Below are 19,775 nucleotides of genomic sequence, written 5' to 3'. Positions count from 1 at the left end.
TAAGCGTCCAAGTCTTGATTTCAGCTCAGGTCATGATCTCATGGTTCATGAGATCAAACCCTGTGTCAGGCTCCACGCTCCAACGTGGAGACTGCTTGGGATACTCTCTCTGCCCCACTCCTGCTCATGCTTGCTCTGTCTCAAAATAATTAAACTTAAAAAAATAAAAAAGATTAAATCATTCAAGTGTTTTGTCACTTACTTTTATTACTTTCAACTTTCTACCTCTTCTTGTTTATGTTCATTATCTTTGTTTCCTATAGATGATTTTGTCCGCCCCCTTCAGTCAGTATTACTTTCTGATCCTCGTTTAACTCTTGAACTAATCCATGGAGGATTTATCCATGGAGGATGTTGTTGAAGCAACTGCCAATCACTTCCCTGCCTCCTAAATAGTGCATTCCATTCTGTCTCAGGGAGAGTAAACTCTGTAAGAGCAGGTACCCTGCCCATTCAGTGTCTAAGAACAGTACCGGCAGTTCAAGAAACATTTGTTGAATTAATGAATAAATTGGTAAACAGTAAGGAAATCCTTAAAATCTTTAAACTACTTGCCCCCAGATTTTAAAGGCATGCACTGAGAATTTCAAATTCAATTAGTGGCACAGTATAAGAGACAAAGAATGGAGAGCAAATGAGGGAACACATTTGGTTCACATCCCTAATCTCACTGTATTTATTCAAATAATGGACTAAAACATAAAATTCTCACCACTACTTAAAATATTATGTGTTGTTCCCCATCCTCCTTCTGTGTTCTGAACCTAGAAAGTAGTTCCACTTGTATGACGCAAATGTATATTATATGCATTTACCAGGTATTTGTTCTATAGAGACTGAAGGGAAAATCACACTAGCATAGGACTCTTTGAGATACATGAAAAATTCCTTTTATAAAATCCATGTAAAGACTGTTCAGAAGCAGACAAGATGACAAAGGAAAAAATTCTTTTGAGAACTTCTAATTTCTTCTGTGAGATTCCTCAAATACTGATATTGAAGAAAAACCTGGAGTCTAGCCAATTGCTAGACAAAGAGAAAAGACTATAGGCTGTTCCTTCCAATACTCTCAGGATTGAAGGACAGGCAAGAAGCACCGAGCCGGGCAATAATCCAGAGAAATCCAGTTCAGTCCCACCAAACATGGGCATTCTGACCTAAACAAGCAGAGAAAGACAGACGGAGAGGAGGAAAGGAAACGTAAAAGGCTTCTACTTACCAGAGTCGCAGCACGCCTTGGGCAGATAGAGAGAGAGCCTTACGGAGCAGCTCAGCCGCATCGCACACACAGTGTAAGCTTGGGGTTAGCGTCCAGCATGCGACTGTTTGTTTTTTTGTAAAAAAGAACCCCAAACAGGTCGTCCTCTTTTTCCCTTTTGTGCATTTGTGCTTAAACTCCAAAGGGTTAGTGAAACTTGTAAGCAAGGATGTCAGTTAATCAGAACAATACTTCACATGAAACACACAAACAGTAACAGGGGACACATCATGCTCAATGTAGTGGTGCTCAGCAGCTTGTCTTTCTTTCTTTTTCCCCCCCTTTTTTAACCTTTCAAAATGAGAACTGGGTGTTCTCAGCAAGCAATTGTTAAAACTTTTCACATACTCCCTTATATGGTGAAGCAATAAGCCATTAGAAGTGGGCTACCTTACATAAGGATGCTAAACCAGCATATTCTTTCTGGAAAACTACTCTCAAACAAATCATAGCTGGTTCTGTCTTGTGATCTTTATAACTCTAGCTCCTGATGCACCAATTTCATACCCAAGGACCAGAGTCAAAGCATGTTTTGTCTGAATATCATTTTGAGCATCATCGAGACCAAATCTGACAACCACATGAGCTTAAATTTTGACCTGCCCCACATAATTTGGCCATTGCTTCACAACATAGGAAATAAGCAGGCAAACACATATATATCCCAGAGACACATGTATATAATATGGTAAGTTTACATATACACACAAAAATCCAGGAAGAACTCAGGACAACCAGCAGGAACTTGACAATTTTCCTATGGTCTGGGAAGGGAACATGAGTGGGAACTGGTAAAGATGTCACACTATGGAATGACCATGGGTGAGGGGAACCAGCGTCTCAGTCAGTACAACCAATCCACCAGTTTGCTTGGAAAATGAACATTTCTCACTTATTTAGTAGCTATGAAAAAAAATATGGAGGAAGAAGTACATGGCCTTTTCTTCCCAATATTCAGAACTTCTGGCTGTCAACTTTTGAATGACAACGCCATGAAGGAGTAATCTTGCTGCCCTGTGATCAGATATAATATAGGATTTATATTCTCTTCAATTGCGGTCTGCCATAAAATGGCAGAAACAGAAACTGTAAATCAGGTCTACAGCGTTGGCCATAAGTGCCTTCTAGTGTTCTTGACTGACCAATACATCATGGAACCCCAGTAAAGAAACACAAGACAAATGGCTGCTATGGTGAGGTTAAAAATTAAGTCACATTGGTCATGGAAAGCTAGTGAACATGATTCTCAATCAGCAAAGCTGCTTTCATACCATTCAAAAGGTACCTTTCCTATTTGGAGAGAGAAACTAAATGTACCTTTTGTTCTGTCTGTTGGGCCAACTGGCTCTGAAGTTGCTGAAGCTGGTTTGCTGAACCATCACAAAGGTCATGGTAAGCCTTATTTAGGGCATTTAATTGTTCAGATATTTGTTCCTTCTCTTTTTCTGAGAGCCTAGAAGATGAAACATTGAAGCTCTTTTAGGGAAAAACGTTCTCTTCTAAAAATAAAATACTTTAAACAGACAAAAGAGAAAATAACCTCTCATTTACCTATTACCCAACTATCCACCTTTGCCAAGTTTTAGTATCGTACCAGATTTACTTTAGATCTTTTTCATGGAAATAAGACATTACGGATATATTCAAAGTCCCATGTACATTTGTCACCAACCCTGTTCTTTTACCTTTCTCCCTAGAGGTAATCGCAATCTTGGATTTGGTGAATTTTGCATCAATTTATTGAGATTTCCTAAGCCCTCCTTAACTCTCCCACTTTTTTCTTAATCTATCATTCCTCCCTATGATCTTCAGTATCTTCTTCTTGTAGTCCAGACCCCACAGTCCATAGTCTCTATTAGCTCCTCGTTATTAGCCTTGCACTCTGTCCTTGCTAATCTGATGAAACTCCTGCCCCAGATCAATAGAATCACTGGACTTCTCTGCTCCTGCCTGCAGGCTAAGTATATCCTGTGTGTGTGTGTGCGTGTGCGTGTGTGTGTGTGTGTGTGTGTGTGTGTGTGTCTTGGGGTGGGGGGAGGGAGGAGACCCTATGGAGGAGATCCTACTGGTTTCCAGTCTCTAGTGGACCTGAGAGCTTCCTGACAACCTTCTTGGAGGCCCCAGTCAATCCCAATTCCTTTGCCCTGTGAGGGAGCTATCCTCACAGCAAACAACCTTTCAGTCTATTTCAAAAGGAATTGCAGACCACTGGGCACGAATTCACTCACCTTCTGGCTTCGCTCCTTACATATTTACCTCTATCCACACCTTTCCTAATCTCCTTTTCCTCAAACCTCATAGGAAAAGCTGTCTTGACTCTGGTCTAGGGTTGTACTTTCTACCCACTGATAAATTGTGTCCTCTCCTATAACTCTGGGACCCCTCTCCTGTTATTATTCAATCTCTTTCTCCCTTTTGGTCCTTGAGACTCAGTCCATAAACAGAGCTAAGTTCCTCTGATCTTTCAAGAAGAGGTCTTTCTTGACTGTATATTCTACTCTAATTATTTACTGTATTATTACCGCCATTTCCTATGGCTAAGCTTCTTGAAAGAGTAGTCTAATTTTGCTATCACTAACTTCCTCACCTCATGTACTCCCCGTCATACTGAATCTGACATCATGCCTCAACTTTTCATCAGTCATCAAAAACTTCCAACTTGCCAAATTCAAGAGAAACATCTCAGTCTCAGTCTTTCTTGACCTCTGACCACTTTCTCCTTTTTGGAACACTATTCTCTCATAGGTTCTAAAGTATTACTCATAATATTCCCTCTATTTCTATAAGGCTTCCTTTACAGGCTGAAAAGTACCAAGACGCCCTTGAACCCTTGTAAACTAATCCATTCATGGTTTCTACTATGCTGATGACTCAGATCTGCATCACTTTAGACTTCTCTCATTAATTCTAAATTTACATACACACCTCCCCATTGGACAACTTTAGTGGAACTATGTAAGGCATAAATTAACATATGAGGTACCTTCTAATACATTCTAAGTATTTCCACTCTTATGTCCTGTGGGCTCTTCAGGTTCATAATATCTAAGAATAAAGCTGCCTTCTCCCTCAATCCACACCTTCTCGTGTATTCCCTATCTTGGTTAGTGACATCACCATACATTCAGAGACCTAAGCCAGAAACCTAGAAGTTATATCTGACAATCTTCATTTGTCACCAAACCCTGTAAGTTCATCATCCTTAATAACTTTTGAATTCTTGCCCTTCTCCACCCTCAACATTTCTCGCCCATATTATCACAACAGCCTCTTTACTGGTCTCGGGCCTCCACTTTGTGAATGTATTCTCTGTAAAACTGTTCTAGAAATCTTCATCAACAAAATCCAATCATATAGAAGAGACTCCTCCCCATAGTCAACAAGGTAAAATGCAAACTCTTCAGCACGAACAATGAGGCTCTTCATAATCTGGCTCTTGCAGCCCTAAATTCTCCAGTCTCCCTGTGACCTTAAGTTTTAGCCAAGTAGATTCAGTCCCCTACATGTGCCAAAATTTCTCATTTAATACTCACTTATGACCATGCTTGGCCAAGAAGATCTGTGAGGTTTTAATGGCCTCAGAGACTTGTTCCCTCTTGGTTGTCAGTTCCTCTGCCAGAACCTAGGTGGTAGAAACAAAGAGTATAGCCTCAGAACCCAATAGATCAAAGAATCAAAATTATTTGAAATAACTTTTTAAAAATCCTAGGGAAAAACCTAGCTTAGGTCAGATTTTTATTACCAATAAGCTATATAAAGTTGATTAAGAAGGTAAAGTACAAATAGGATGACTTCTTAAATTTCTTTAAGTTAGGCAGTTAACATTTATTGAGAATATCATTCCTGGGATGGCCCATATGTGATTTGTTTTATTCCATCTAATGCATTCTTACATATTATTAAGAGACAGATGGCTCTTCTACTCACCTGCTGTTCTAAAATAGCTTTTTCAATGTCCGTCGATTCTTTGGTCTGGGATGAGGTAGCTTTGCTTTGTGTGTTCCTTGCTAGGGTAGACACCCAGCCCAAAAGTTCTTTAACCTTCTCCACATGTTCCTGCTTTTCCTCTTCTACAACTTTCTAGAACAGGAATTAGAAAATCAGTATCTTGGTCAATGTCTTATTAAACTGGCCTGACTTCTGATTTCCTAAAATAGAGACACAAAAGTTACCTAAATCAGTAGGAAGCTAAAATAACCCCAAGATAAATATAATTTACCCAGCCTAGAACATTGTTCATAGGTGCTTAACTGTGTGATACTAGTAGCCAAATTCAACATATCTAGGTTAGCACCTTTCTAAAAAAGAACAATTTTTTTAACATAACGTATTCAATAATTATTTACTGATATTTAAATATCCTTTAAATATAGCATCTTTTTTTCATGATTCTTAGATTTACAGGTAAAGAGAATGAAGTCTACAGAGATTAAGTGAGATAGTTATGACATAAAGGAAGTTTTTTGCTAATTTGCATAGGCAAAAATTGGTATGAGTTAGTATTTCCAAAGCGTTTCTTTTATAAAAGTGAGCAACATACAGAAACTTATTTTGCAAAGACGTAGATTTGTATAAGATTATATACTCATTATAAAAAATTCACATAATCTGAAGTGCATAACATATATCCCTTTAATCTCATTCCCCAGAATTTTGGTGTCCACCTGGCCCTTGAACAACACAGGTTTGCACTGGGTGGGTCCACTTATACACGCATTTTATTTTATAAATACAGTTCTTACATAAATGTATTTTCTCTTTATCATGATATTCTTAACATTTTCTTTTCTCTAGCTTACTTTAAGAACACAATATATAATAAAACTCTTTCATAATTTTAACAGTTTCATAGCATCCCATTGTATGGAATTTGTATGTTTCCAATTATTTCCCATTAACAAATTATGCTTTATTAAGGATCTTTGTTCATATCTCCTTTCTTCATATTTACAATATATCTATAATGAAGACACTTGGAAGTGGGAGAGTTGGGACATTATACAGTCAATCCTCATTATTCAAATTCCATATTTGTGAATTTGTTCTACTCACTAGAATTTATTTGTAACTCCAAAGTCAATACTTATAGCAATTTCGTAGTCTTTTCCAGATATGCCCAATGTTCCCAGCTGAGGGTGACACTGTACCTTCTCATTCCAGCTCTTATACTATAAACAAGTATTGTTTTCACAGTCTATTTAGTATCATGTTTTTTCACAATTTTTTTGGTGATTTCACCATTTAAAATGGACCCAAGCAGGGCACCTAGGTGACTCAGTCGGTTAAGCGTCCCACTCTTGATTTCGGCTCAGGTCATGATCTTGCAGTTTGTGAGATCAAGCCCCACATCAGGCTCTGCACTGATGGCACAGAGCCTGCTTGGGATTCTGTCTCTCCCTCGCTCTCTGACCCTCCCCCACTCATGCTCACGCTCTCTCAAAATAAATAAACTTAAAAAAATAATTGATTTATTTTAAAAATAAATAAAATAAAATAAAATGGACGCAAGCACAGTGCTGAAGTGCTATCTCATGTTCCTAGGCAAAAGAAGGCTGTGAATGCCTTACAGAGAAAATGTATGTTAAATAAACTTCATTTAGGTGTGAGGTACAGTGCTCTTGGCCTGAATCAACAAAATATATTAAATAAGGTATTTTTAAACAAAAACACACATAAAACAAGGTTATGTATTATTCACTGACAAAAATGTGTGACTAGAGGCTCACAGGAACCTAACCCTGTATTTCCCCTAAGTGTAAGAGTGCAGTATTCCCTAATGTGGTGTGATAGTAACTTCACAAAACATGACTACTGTGAATAATGAAAATTGGCTGTGTGTGCACTTTAAATTTTGCAAGAGGAAACACAGGATTTTTAATTCTATTTTCAAAATGATTTAGGACCCAACCATCCTCACCTCTTCCTCCTCTAGTCGCCGGAGCGCATCACTGATGTATTTTACATGCTGAGTTGTTAAGGTCACCAGAGCTGTGTAGCGAGTCCTCAAGTCCATGAACTATGGTTCAGAAAAACAATTTAGATAAATTATCTGCCGGAAAAGTATATTTAAATAGTTGAAAATGAGAGGAAGTTTTCATGAAATCACATGCTCAACAGAAAGGTGAACCCTAAATCAAACTGTCAGGGCCCCAACAAACAAATCTTTCCTTAAGGGAAGACAGTGGCATGTCCTTTCCCCACCCTTTCACCTCTTGCGTGATGGCATCTGAGGAGGAAAGCATGCGACGGCGCTTGCCAGGGGATTTCTGCTGTGATTCCACAAATGCCTTGTATGTCATCAGTTGCAATTCATAGTCCTGGGAGAGGAAGACATTTCACCACATTTACACATACTCATGCAACATAACTCATGCAACAGAATCATAGTATTTCATTGCTGGAAGGCACTTTGGTGATCACTTAAACCAGTGATTAGCAAACTTTTTTGCTTAAAGGGCCAGGTGGAAACTATCAGGCCATACGCTCTGTCCTAGCTGCTCAACTCTGCCACTGTAAAGGAGGACAACTGGAGACAATCAGTAAATGAAAGGGTGTGATGGTGTTATCATAAACCATCATGGATGGACACTTGAAAGCTGAAGTTCATAGAATTTTCATGTGTCATGAAGTATTCTTCTTCTTTGGTTTTGGGGGTTTTTCTTGCTATTTCTCATGGACCACAGAAAGATAGTGTGCAGGCTCAATTTAGCCTGTGGGTCATAGTTTGCTGACCATCCTCATCCTCTCATACATTGGGAACCTGAGGCCTAGAGACAGGAAGTGCGTCTCCCTGATTACTCAGTGGGTGAGCAACAGAGAGATCCTAAACCGATGCTCTTCTCATGTTGCTGTGCTATGCTGACATCGCCTCTGCCATCCTGAGAGTGCTGTCTTCCTCCAGGACCCCTTCCTATCACATATGGATGGGTGCCAGGGAGCCTCTTATTACTCTCCTGCCTTTACTCTCTTCTCAATTTCTTTTCTATCCTGCCACCAGAATAGCTTTTCTAAAACATAATGATGATCACTTCATTCCTCTGTTTGAAAGCTTTTAATGATCTAGAGCAGAGCTTCTCAAATAGCAACATGCACATAAATCACCTTGGGGATCTTGTTGAAACTGAGATCCTGATTTGGCAGGTTAAAGATTCTGCATTTCTGACAAGCTCCCCAATGATACTGATGCTCCTGATTCTAACACCCCATTTTGAGGAACAAGAATAGAAAGTAAAGCCAAGAGAACTGAACAAGGCCTTTCATAGGCTGGCCTCAACTTTCCCTTCTCATTTTCCACAGTCACTGCTTCTTATGTACCACACACCATCTAGCTATGTCAGAATTATTTGCTATTTCCTCCTATAATCATTATATTTCCATTCCTCTGTGCCTTTGACTATGCAGTTCCCTTGGACTGGAATGCCCTGCTTTTTGTTGTCTACTTAGAAAACTCTAGGCAGGAGAAAAACACGGAATGAGTTCCTTAAGCAGCCTAGAGCAGCAGTAAAAAAAAAAAAAATTATTACTATTACTACTACTATAATAGTACAATATTAGTAGTAATAAAATGGTAACAATAATAAAAGCAGGTGCTACCATTTACTGAATGTATCTTAAGTTTGAGGCAATGTCCTATGTATACACTATCCCAGGTAATCTTTATAACCATTCAGTGAAGTACTGATTCCATTTTGTAGATTTAGCAACAGGCACCCAGAGAGGCTAAGTACTTGCATAAAGTTTTAAGCCTAGAAAATGGTGAAGCTAGGATTTAAACTCAATTCTTTGTGATACCAAGTCTTTAGTTATTAACTAAAGAAATGGGTTCATTCATAGAATATTTGTTGAGCAACTACTATTACCTATCATTGTTCTGAGTGCTATATGCATAGTGGAGAACGCGTTAGAAAAAACCTTGCTCCCTTGGAACTTACATTCTAGTGGGAAGGAACACAATAAACAAATAAATATATAATAATCTCAGGTCATTTTTATTTAGAGACGTTATCAGAGAAATAGGGAAGGGGGACCAGATCATGCATGGCCTCATAAACTATACACGGCTTTAAATTTTTATTATGAGTATGATATGAAGTCACTAGACAGTTTTAAGCAGGTGACTGACGTGATCCAATTTACCATACTTGAGCTATTGTAAGGTGCACATCTCCCCCACATTTTAGTATCTCTAAAATTAGAATGTGTCTTACAATCAATGGTATTTGCAAAATTAGCAGAATTTCGGGGCGCCTGGGTGGCGCAGTCGGTTAAGCGTCCGACTTCAGCCAGGTCACGATCTCGCGGTCCGTGGGTTCGAGCCCCGCATCAGGCTCTGGGCTGATGGCTCAGAGCCTGGAGCCTGTTTCCGATTCTGTGTCTCCCTCTCTCTCTGCCCCTCCCCCGTTCATGCTCTGTCTCTCTCTGTCCCAAAAATAAATAAAAAACGTTGAAAAAAAAAAAGTTAAAAAAAAATCTATTTAAAAAAAAAATTAGCAGAATTTCTTCTTTTTTGGTAGTGTATAAGATAATGGTGTGGCTTATAACTGACAATGTCTGAGATTCGGTGACATGCAGTATGCTCTAAAAAGGTGGGTCTAGCTACTACGTGGGAAAATAGCCTATGGGGCAGCTGAGCAAGAGATCAGCTCAGAGGATTAGAAGAGTCTAAGGAAGATTCCTCACTCAGATGTGAAACAGGGAAATGGGGACAGGTGGGTGGGTAACAAGAGATAGATCAAGGACATATTGGAAGATGAAGCCAAGCTGTTCACAGACAGAACATAAACTTTAAGGTAAAGAGAAGATTTAAGGGTAACTCTTGGGTTTTCTGCTTCAGCAAGTGGGAAAATGGGACACTCCTGAAATAGGCGAGACCTGAGAAGTACATGTGAGAGGAAATCCAAAACATTCTGTTTCTGACATGGCAAGTTTAAAAAAACCTGTGGATCATCTAAAGTGTGATTCCTTGAATCAGAGCTGATGTCTGGTACTACTCTGAGCATCCTCAAATGTAGGGCCATGAAAAGTACACATGTGCATTAACTGGAGGATTGGGCCAGCCCCCCCCCCCCGCAGAAGCTTACTTGTCCAAAAGCAAACCCGACAGTGACAAGGGAGATCTTTCTCTGCTAGAGATTATTTATATGCCTTTGGGGATATGGTAGAGTTACCTTTACAATAGTGGAGTATTGCTGGGAAAATTTTTGACACTGGTCCAGCTTTGTCTGATTCTTCTCGATTTCTGCAAACAGATCCTGGAAACCAAAGTATCACAACATTACCATTGTCCGTATTGTCATCAAAACAGCTGATCATTTATTATGTTCTAAGGCAGATTTCAAATCTTAGCGACATCAGAATCACCTGTGAGGCAATCACTGTCTTGCCAGGCCACCTCCAGAGTTTCTGATTCGGTAGGTCTGGGTAAGTCTGAGAACTTGCATTTCTAACATGCTCTCAGTAATGCTGATGCTTCTAGTCTGGACTCCACACTTCAAAAACCCTGCTCTGCAAATTTTACATGTATCCCTTCATTTAACCTTAACAACAATAACTTTATGAGTGAGATAGGTTAAACAAATAATGGACTACATCCATTTTATTGATGAGGAAGTAGAATGCTGAGAAGTTAAGTAATTTGGTCAAGGTCTTATAGTGAGTGAGTGAGCCAGGACTGGAATCCAAGCAATTTAACACCAGACTTCATACTCTAAACTGTGATGTTAAACAAGATAAACAACAAAACACTAACAAGTAAAAACCACTTTGAATAATTTTTGTCCAGTTACATCTTTCCTGGTTTTCCATGCCCCATGTTCTAATCCTAGTAAAATCAAATGCAGTATCAAGAAACAAAATGAGGCAAGATAATTTTAATCTGTCCACCTATGGTTTCAATATATAGTCTCTGAAACTCAGGTTTCAAAGGGACCTTACAAGTCTGTCTGGCCTAAGTGCAAAACCAGTATCATCTTGAGACCATCTTGCTTGAACTATTTTCAGAAGAGGAGTCTCAGAATACCTTGCTATTTGGGGGAAGCTTAATTGCTAGCTTTTCACCTCCTTCCATGATGAACTAACTCATCCCCACCCCCCGCCCCTGCACACAACTTTCACCATGCTACTGCTATACCCACCGTCTGCTGGCTAAGCTGCTCCGACAGCACTCTGCTATCCTCTGCCTGGCCTGGCTTCATCATTTCCTGCTGGGCAGTGGTTTCCTCAATCCATTTGATGAGAGTTCCATGGCAGGCTCTGTAATCTCCCAGAACTTCCTGAATACTTTCTAGCTCAGATTGGCTGGAGGAGCATAGGGAAAGAAACTGCCATTAGACACCTTGGTACAAACACAATAAAGTAAATGGGGCAATTCCCTCCTTATCCCATTCTTCCAGTTGGGCTTGATCACAGAGGATTCATCTATTTTGGGGAAACAGTAGTACAATGCCAACGGAGACCTATGCACGTAAACAGTGCCCTGTGGGGTGAAAGTAAGTAGAAACCAGTTTTGCATGGTAGCCCTGGACACTGCTTTGGAGCCTGGCATCCCATGATGATCCTTGTCAATTTTTTTTACCTAGGCTGCCAAGGATCACCAGGATTGCCAATAAGATAGTGCTGGCTGTACACTTCTGTCTCCTGATGACAGAGTACCCGTTGGAGTACCACAGTTATGATTTAGGAATCGCTGTAAATTCTTGGGGAAAGATGGGTGAAAATACTAACTTCCAGTTAATTTCAGGAACAGTTTCTTATATCACTTTTGTGAGTCCAACCAGACTTGGGATAGTAATTCAATTACAGAGTATCAATCCAAACTTTTGAGTTACTATAACTCCTCCCTCTCTGTATTTGCCTATCCAGCCTAACCTCAGTAAGGTAATTTTGTCTTTCCTATTCAAATCAGACATCAGAAGCAGGACTTCAAGTAAAAGAAATAAAAACCACTGAATTAGCAAATGAAAGTGGAAGCAAGAAATTCTGCAAAGCTCCACTATGAAAAATGGCTCATAGTTGGATTCAAAACTAATAAAACAAGAACCAGAACTCAAGATCTAGCCTTAAGAAAAGATTATCACCCTTCCAGTTTATATCCCAAAACATCACTGTCGTCATGGCTTAACTAGATAAAAACTGGTACAGGAGAAGCATCGCTAACAGGACCATCACTGCTTCACCAAATGCAGCCTCAGGTCTGCTTTGGGGTTGATGGTCCCAATTTTCTGTCATTCATCTTGTCCAGAATTCATTTAATCTGTACCTTTCTCTATCACATCCTGCCTTTAAATAAGAATGTACAGCTTTCTGTTTAAAACCTAGTCCCTGAATCCTAGTAAGAGAAAAGGGTGAGGTCACCACTCACCGGGTCTCGAGCTGGACAATGACCCGGTGCCAACGTTCCCGCAGCTGGGAGCCTTTCTCCTGACAGCGCTCCAAATCCAGGCTTCGCTCTGGAGTCAGACGACTCAGTTGTTCTGCTACTGCCTTGGCCTTGGCAATTTCCTCATCCAGGACTGTAAACACTGAATTCTTGTCCTTCACGTCACTGAGCCAGTGCTATAAAAGGACAAGTACAGCAACAGGTTAAATATATTCTATGCCAAAAAGGACTCAGACTAAGGTAGCAAACAAGGACATAGCCTATAACTGGCTCTGCGTTGTATCTGGGATTCACAAGCCAAACTCTATAATGTTTGCGCTAGAAATGCCTCCACAGTCCTCATGCACACAGGGAGGCCAAGGGCAGGCAGTACATTACAGAGATGTGCAAAGAATTAGTGTTTGAAACTTGGCTATCTAATTTAGAAGTGTAACTACTGATTGTATCTGATTTAGCTGTGATTTTACGGAAATCACAGGAAATAAAACAGAAAGGCAGTCATTTATTTCCCTTTCCAGCTAGATATTTTTCTCAGTCCCAACTTCTTTGGATCCACATTAAAATATATTAAATATGCTATCCTGCCCAGTTTAAATGCAAATTTAAATCACTGTCATGCTGTCCAAAATTGCATTTCTCTGCTAACCCAAAGCAATGGATATGTTAAGTCAAGCTCCTACGAAACTCAGAGCAACCAACCCGTAACGTAGACCGGTGAGACTCCAGAGCAGAGAGATCTGCTGGTACAGCTTCTTCTTGACTCAGCTTGATTTCATAACCTTTGACCAAGAGTTCAGCATCCTGGATGCTACGCACTATAACATCGATTGTCTTTAGCCTGTGAGGGGAAGGTCACCTTCGTTAACACACACATTTTAAGAGCTTGGCCACAGACTTGGAGCACTATAGAGAGGTTCACAAGATGTACTGCTAAAATCAGTTTTACCATTACTAGATGATGACAGGGTTTTATAAAAATAAGAAAGCATGATATATGTGCTGCCAATTTCAGCCAATTCAAAATAAAGTTCTAGGTGACACTGGGACACACACACATGTGGTGGACTCATGGGAGAAATGACATAAGGCCAGAAACCCACTCAACACTATGAAGAGTCTAAGATCTGTGACTCCTCAAGGTCATGGATGGATAGAGGGAAAATCTTCAAAGACTGTATTTAGCTTAACTGAAAATTTAAAATTTTCATTGTGTAGTGTCCCTTCTTTTTTTCAGAGCTATCTAACCAAAGAGAAATACTCCTAACAATGCAAATCCATCTCTCTTTCTGTATCACTGACATTTGTTTGCTGCACCCCAAGGAACCCACTCCAGTTACTTGGAGTGAAAGCCAAGGTCTCTCTTCATGGGTACATGCTCTTCAAGATCTGCAACCTCTCTGGATTGTTCGTGAAACACTCCAGGCACTTCCCCTTCTCATTCCAATGAAAGCATTGCCCTCTGGATCCAAACCTGCAGCCTACTCACTTATTCAGATAGACTGTGGAGAGACCATACACATGGTCCATTTTCTCCACCAGCAGATTGAGTTCTGAGCGCAGAGTTGGGACACTCGAACCAGATGGAGACTGATGGAGAAAGCTGTTGCATTTCGTGGAAACAGTATCCAAGTCTGACCTCAGTTGCTGTAAGTCCTCTTGGGTACGCTGTCAGGAATAGGACACACAATAAAGATGGAGACAGAATTGAACAAAGAAGTAATAGCAAAATACTGCAAACAAGCTAAATGCCCATATGTGGGAGACTAGTTGAATAAACTGTGAAACAGCACTGAAGGGGGAGAATGGGAAGAACACACACAAGTATTTCCTGAACACAGTATTTGGACTATAGACAAATGTGCAGGCTAAAGACAAAAGGAACCATAAATAAACACTGAACTCCAGTTAGTAGGTTTGTGGAATTTTTCTAGTAGCATTGACTCAGCAATTCTAAACCTACTCATCTCTACATGCTAGAACTGAGCAATAACATAAAGTAGGCTTCTCAGTCTTAGGGAAGGAAGTTACAAATATGGAAACGAGAAAAGTTAGAATGAGACCAAATGGAGACAGATACATATGAATTCACAGTTATGTCTGTGTGTGAGAGAGAAAAATTGATAGATAAATATATTGGTCTACATTTGTGATACATTTATGTGAATATATTGATACACACACTTATACACATATATGTGTATACATATAAGTATGCATGTGTGTAACATTGGGTGTGCCTATATGTGTGTGTGCATTATGCGTTTGTAAGTATGTGTTTTTCTAGCTCTATCTGCTGAGCAGGCCTAGAAACAATGACACCCCAATAATAATGAGCATGCTTATATGTAGATCTTGGTTTCTAAATAGCATTCTCTACCTAAAGGAAGCAGGACTCCTTGGAGAAATGCCTGATTCCAGGGTTAGGGCTGGCAAAGGCAAGATGAACCTGAAATATCTCATTTTGTTAAGAAATAAGAAAGCACTCAAAGAATGGTGGGACATGTTAAAATGACATAGATACCAGCTTGAAGGGGCTCTCAATAGCCCCTTGAGAAATTCTGACATCAAAATAAAGACAGTAACAACTTACAAACCATTAACATAAGAATCCATAAGTCCATACTGACATAAAGAATGAAGAAAGGGGACACCTGGGATGCTTAGTCAGTTAAGCGTCCAATCCTTGGTTTTGGCTCAGGTCATGATCCCACAGTTTTTGAGACTGAGCCTCGCATCAGGCTCTACACTGACAGCAGGGAGCCTGCTTGGGATTCTCTCTCTCCCTCTCTTTCTGCCCCTCTCCCACTTGCTCTCTCTCTCAAATAAATAAATAACTTTATTTAAAAATTTTTTTTAATGTTTATTTATTTTTGAGAGAGAGAGAGAGAGAGAGAGACCATAAGTGAGGGAGGGGCAGAGAGAGAGGGAGACACAGAATCCAAAGCAGGCTCCAGGCTTTGAACTGTCAGCACAGAGCCCAACGTGGGGCTCAAACTCACAAACGCAAGATCATGACCTGAGCCGAAGTTGTATGCCCAACTGACTAAGCCACCCAGGCACCCCAATAAATAACTTTTAAAAAAGGAAGAGAGGAGGGCATAGAATAGAAATTTTAAAACGTAAAAGGAACAACAGAATTAGATAATCACCTTTTGGCAATAGTCATACTAATAATTAATTCAGTCAAGAATCAACACTAGTTGCTAAAAAACTAGTTGGTGAAAGTGTGATGTAAAACAAGATATTTACATGGTCTCCAAGTATCCCCCCACAACATGCGTAGTAATTACAAAGGGGAAAAGAGCAACAAGCAATACAAGTTATCACCAGTAATGGGACAAATCAACATCACATGCTTCCTGATATCATGTGCTGAGGACACACAATCATTTCTGTGGTATTCCTGCCAAAAATGTGTAACCTATATCTAATCATGAAGAAACCTCAGATAAACACAAAGAAAAGAATAGCCTACAAAATAAATGACCTGCACTCTTCAAAACGTTAGGGGTCGGGTTGGCGCGCCTGGGTTTGCTCAGTTGGCTAAGCATCTGACATTGGATGAGGTCATGATCTCACATTCCATGAACTTAAGCCCCTCATGGGGATCTCTGCTGTCAGTGCAGAGTCCACTTTGGATACTGTGTCCCTCTCTCTCTGCCCCTCCCCCACCTGCACGTGCATGCAGGCACACTCGAAAATAAACATTTAAAAAAATGTTAGGGTCATGAAAGATGATTAAAAAGTTGAGAAATTATTTCAGTTTAAGGAAATTTAAAGAGACACAGCAACTAAACACAATGTGTGATAGGTACTGGATTGAGTCCTATACTAAAAATTTGGAGGGGGTGGAGAATACCCAAAAAAGGCATTATTAAGTCAACTGATGACATTTTAATAAAGTCTTAGATAACAGCATTATATGAATGTTCATTTCCTGATTTTAATCATTGTCCTTTGGTTACATAAGGGACTCTCCTTGATTTTTGAAAATGCACACTAAAGTATTTAGGGGTAAAAATGTATCATGTACAGAACTCACTCTAAAAAGAAGAAAAAGATTATTTAAAAAAATTTTTTTAGGGGCGCCTGGGTGGCGCAGTCAGTTAAGCGTCCGACTTCAGCCAGGTCACGATCTCGCGGTCCGTGAGTTCGAGCCCCGCGTCAAGCTCTGGGCTGATGGCTCAGAGCCTGGAGCCTGTTTCCGATTCTGTGTCTCCCTCTCTCTCTGCCCCTCCCCCGTTCATGCTCTGTCTCTCTCTGTCCCAAAAATAAATAAAACGTTGAAAAAATAAAAAATAAAAAAAATTAAAAAAATAAAAAAATTTTTTTAATGTTTATTTATTTTTGAGAGAGACAGACAGCGCAAATGGGGAAGCAGCAGATAGAGAGGGAGACACAGAATCTGAAGCAGGCTCCAGGATTTGAGCTGTCAGCACAGAACCCGACACGGAGCTTGAATTCACGAACCGCGAGATCATGACCTGAGCTGAAGTCAGATGCTCAACTGACTGAGTCATCCAGGCACTCCAAAAAAGATTATTATGATGTATACATATGTAAAAAAAAAAAATGACAAAGCAAATACAGAAAAATGTCAACATTTGGGGAATCCAGGTGAAGGCTATATGAGAAAAGAAAATTTCTGTATAATGAAACTACTTCAAAATAAAAAGTTAATGGAAAAAAAAAGGAAGATCCTTTAGAAGAGCTGAATATTAACATTTCTTAGAATGTTCTATTTTGCTGGGACAAACAGATTTCAGGTGACTACAGAAAACTAGTAAGTTTCAATATGAAAATTACAGGTTTATATGATATGCTTCATTCAGGCATATTAGATCCTTCTTGGCCACTGAAAATTACACTGCCCACTCATCCTCTTCTTTACGCTTTGGAATAATTGAGAAGGGTAAGAAAAATCACTCCTAATTTAGCCAGTCCTTTCCATTCCTTCAGACTCCCAGGTCAAATCTAATATTCTTTTTTTTTTTTTTTTTAATTTTTAAATGCTTATTTAGTTTTGAGACAGAGACAGAGCACAAGCAGGGTAGGGGCAGAGAGAGAGGGAGACACAGAATCTGAAGCAGGCTCCAGGCTCTGAGCTGTTGGCACAGAGTCCGATGCAGCGCTCGAACCCACGAATGGTGAGATCATGACCTGAGCTGAAGTCTGATGTTTAACCGACTGAGCCACCCAGGCACACCCTATACTCTTTAAAGAGCTCTCATACCATCCCAAGTAGAAATGGTCTAATAATACTCAAACTTCCTATAGCAATGTTTGCTTAGAAATCTGTAAATATCCTAGGTACTATCTTATGACATCTCTTATACTCAAGTTTCTAATTGTGACTTCAACCTTTTATTCTTCTTTAAACTATGCTATAAGCCCAAAGCAAGGACTTTGGCTTACTGTCTTTACATACCTATGAGCACATAGCAAAACAATTAATATTTGCTGCTTTTACTTCAGAAACACTGCCCTACATTTTGATGGCATTTTACTTTTTCAGGAAACTCATTATAGTTAAGTACTATATCACTTAACTTCCAAAGTTTTCCAAAACTTTGAGCAGACAGTAACATCTCTACTACGCAGTCTTAAAATATGTAGCCCAAATGCAGTGCTTAGAACAATTTGCCAGTTTGCCTTCCCAAGTGTGTAGAAAACTAATCAACATTCAGCGACACACTGGGAGTTGAAATCATTCTTTGCCACAGGTAAAGGCATTTATAGGCTGCAGGGAAGGACTCTTGAGAAGGAATGCCATGAGTCTATTGTTTTATGTCTTAGGCTCCATATGAAAGCATGTGCACTGCAGGCAGCACCCACCTTGCTCGATGCTTACCTCTTGCTCTGCGATCCTTAATGCACTATCCTGCCGGGCATCTTTGTCAGTCCTAGAACTGGCTGGAGACTGAATTCGTTTGATCAGCCGCTGTTCACACTCCTCCAGGCGTAGTCGGATATTCTTCAGCTCTGAAATGTACGTCTTGGCCACAGTTTCTTCTTTGTCCTCTGTGAATGCACAAGTACAGAATACCATTAACCACCACAACAGAAATCAACAAACCTGAGAATAATAGATTCACCCTCAGACAGAGGGCAACAGGCCTGATATTCCACAAATGAAAGTAAGGCCTTACATGGGGGGAAGCTTCTGCCTGATCCTAAATTCCCTGCATTATACACTCATCATTAAGGATCTAAACATGTTATCTCCACAAGAAAATGTGACAGGCTGATAATGACAAATAAGGCCTCTTCTTCCATGATCTAATTTTCAGAATTCATCTCTATAAGTTTTTCCCTATCTCAAGTTTTTAGCAATTCAAATGGTAAAAAGGTGGTACTTTCTAGTCTATATGAAGGGTCCAGCAGCACCCTTCAGGGCTCTCATTCCACCATTCCTCTCCCTCTTGCCAAGGCACACACCATTCTCTATGGACTTCATCAGGTGCTGGAAGTGGGTTTTACAAGCCTCCACCTCCTCTTCCAAGCGCAAACGATCAGCCACTGAGAAGAGCAGAGAGTCACGGCTATCCTGCAGAAAGTCTTCATAGTGGGCCTGGAGGTTCTTCATAACCTGGTGGCACTCCCCTGGTGCTGAGGCTCGAAGCTAAAGAGAGACACAGAGAGAAGGAAATAAAAGAAATTTCAACAGAATGGGAACATAATACCTTCTCCCTTTTTCCTTTTTATTGATGTTTAATATATAGACAAATCAGCTGCACATACCGTAACTGCATTTGTTTTTTCACAAAAAGAACTTGTCCATGTCATTGGCATTCAGATCAAGAAATGATATTACTAGCACCCCAGAAGCACCCACTGTGCCCTATTGTACACAACCCTGACTAATGGTTAATTCACCATTATTCCTGTACAACATACATTTATACAAGAGCTGCAGAGTGAGAAGAAGTCTTTAGTTGCCCAAGAAAACAGGAGATCTTGTTTGTTTTCATCAGGAATTTCCTTAACCATTCAGGCTGCTGTTTTTCGTTCCTAGGACCCCCTAATTCTGAAACATCCCTGACTCCACTTTACTCCCTTTGGGTGGGCAGGAGTCTTACAGTAATGAAAAAAAGTTCCTTCTGAAAAAAGCTTGCCAATAGGATGTGAGCCTGAGGGAAG

At 39.9% G+C, this 19,775-nt stretch overlaps 1 protein-coding gene across 1 annotated transcript in view; it reads right to left on the bottom strand.

Moving 5' to 3' along the window:
- MACF1 (microtubule actin crosslinking factor 1) overlaps window positions 1-19,775 on the bottom strand; it is a 331,566-nt gene that overhangs the window by 122,334 nt on the left and 189,457 nt on the right. The window contains 12 exon segments of the mRNA XM_043578675.1: window positions 2,576-2,711; window positions 4,792-4,880; window positions 5,186-5,338; window positions 7,176-7,274; window positions 7,468-7,575; window positions 10,426-10,509; window positions 11,392-11,554; window positions 12,618-12,811; window positions 13,335-13,473; window positions 14,122-14,300; window positions 18,487-18,656; window positions 19,074-19,257. Of these exon segments, the coding sequence (XP_043434610.1) occupies window positions 2,576-2,711; window positions 4,792-4,880; window positions 5,186-5,338; window positions 7,176-7,274; window positions 7,468-7,575; window positions 10,426-10,509; window positions 11,392-11,554; window positions 12,618-12,811; window positions 13,335-13,473; window positions 14,122-14,300; window positions 18,487-18,656; window positions 19,074-19,257 (1,698 nt within the window).

Source organism: Prionailurus bengalensis, chromosome C1, assembly GCF_016509475.1.
Source record: "Prionailurus bengalensis isolate Pbe53 chromosome C1, Fcat_Pben_1.1_paternal_pri, whole genome shotgun sequence".
Lineage (NCBI taxonomy): Eukaryota > Metazoa > Chordata > Mammalia > Carnivora > Felidae > Prionailurus > Prionailurus bengalensis.
The sequence above is the reverse complement of the archived record's forward strand: the minus strand, read 5'-3'. Positions and strand labels throughout refer to the sequence as shown.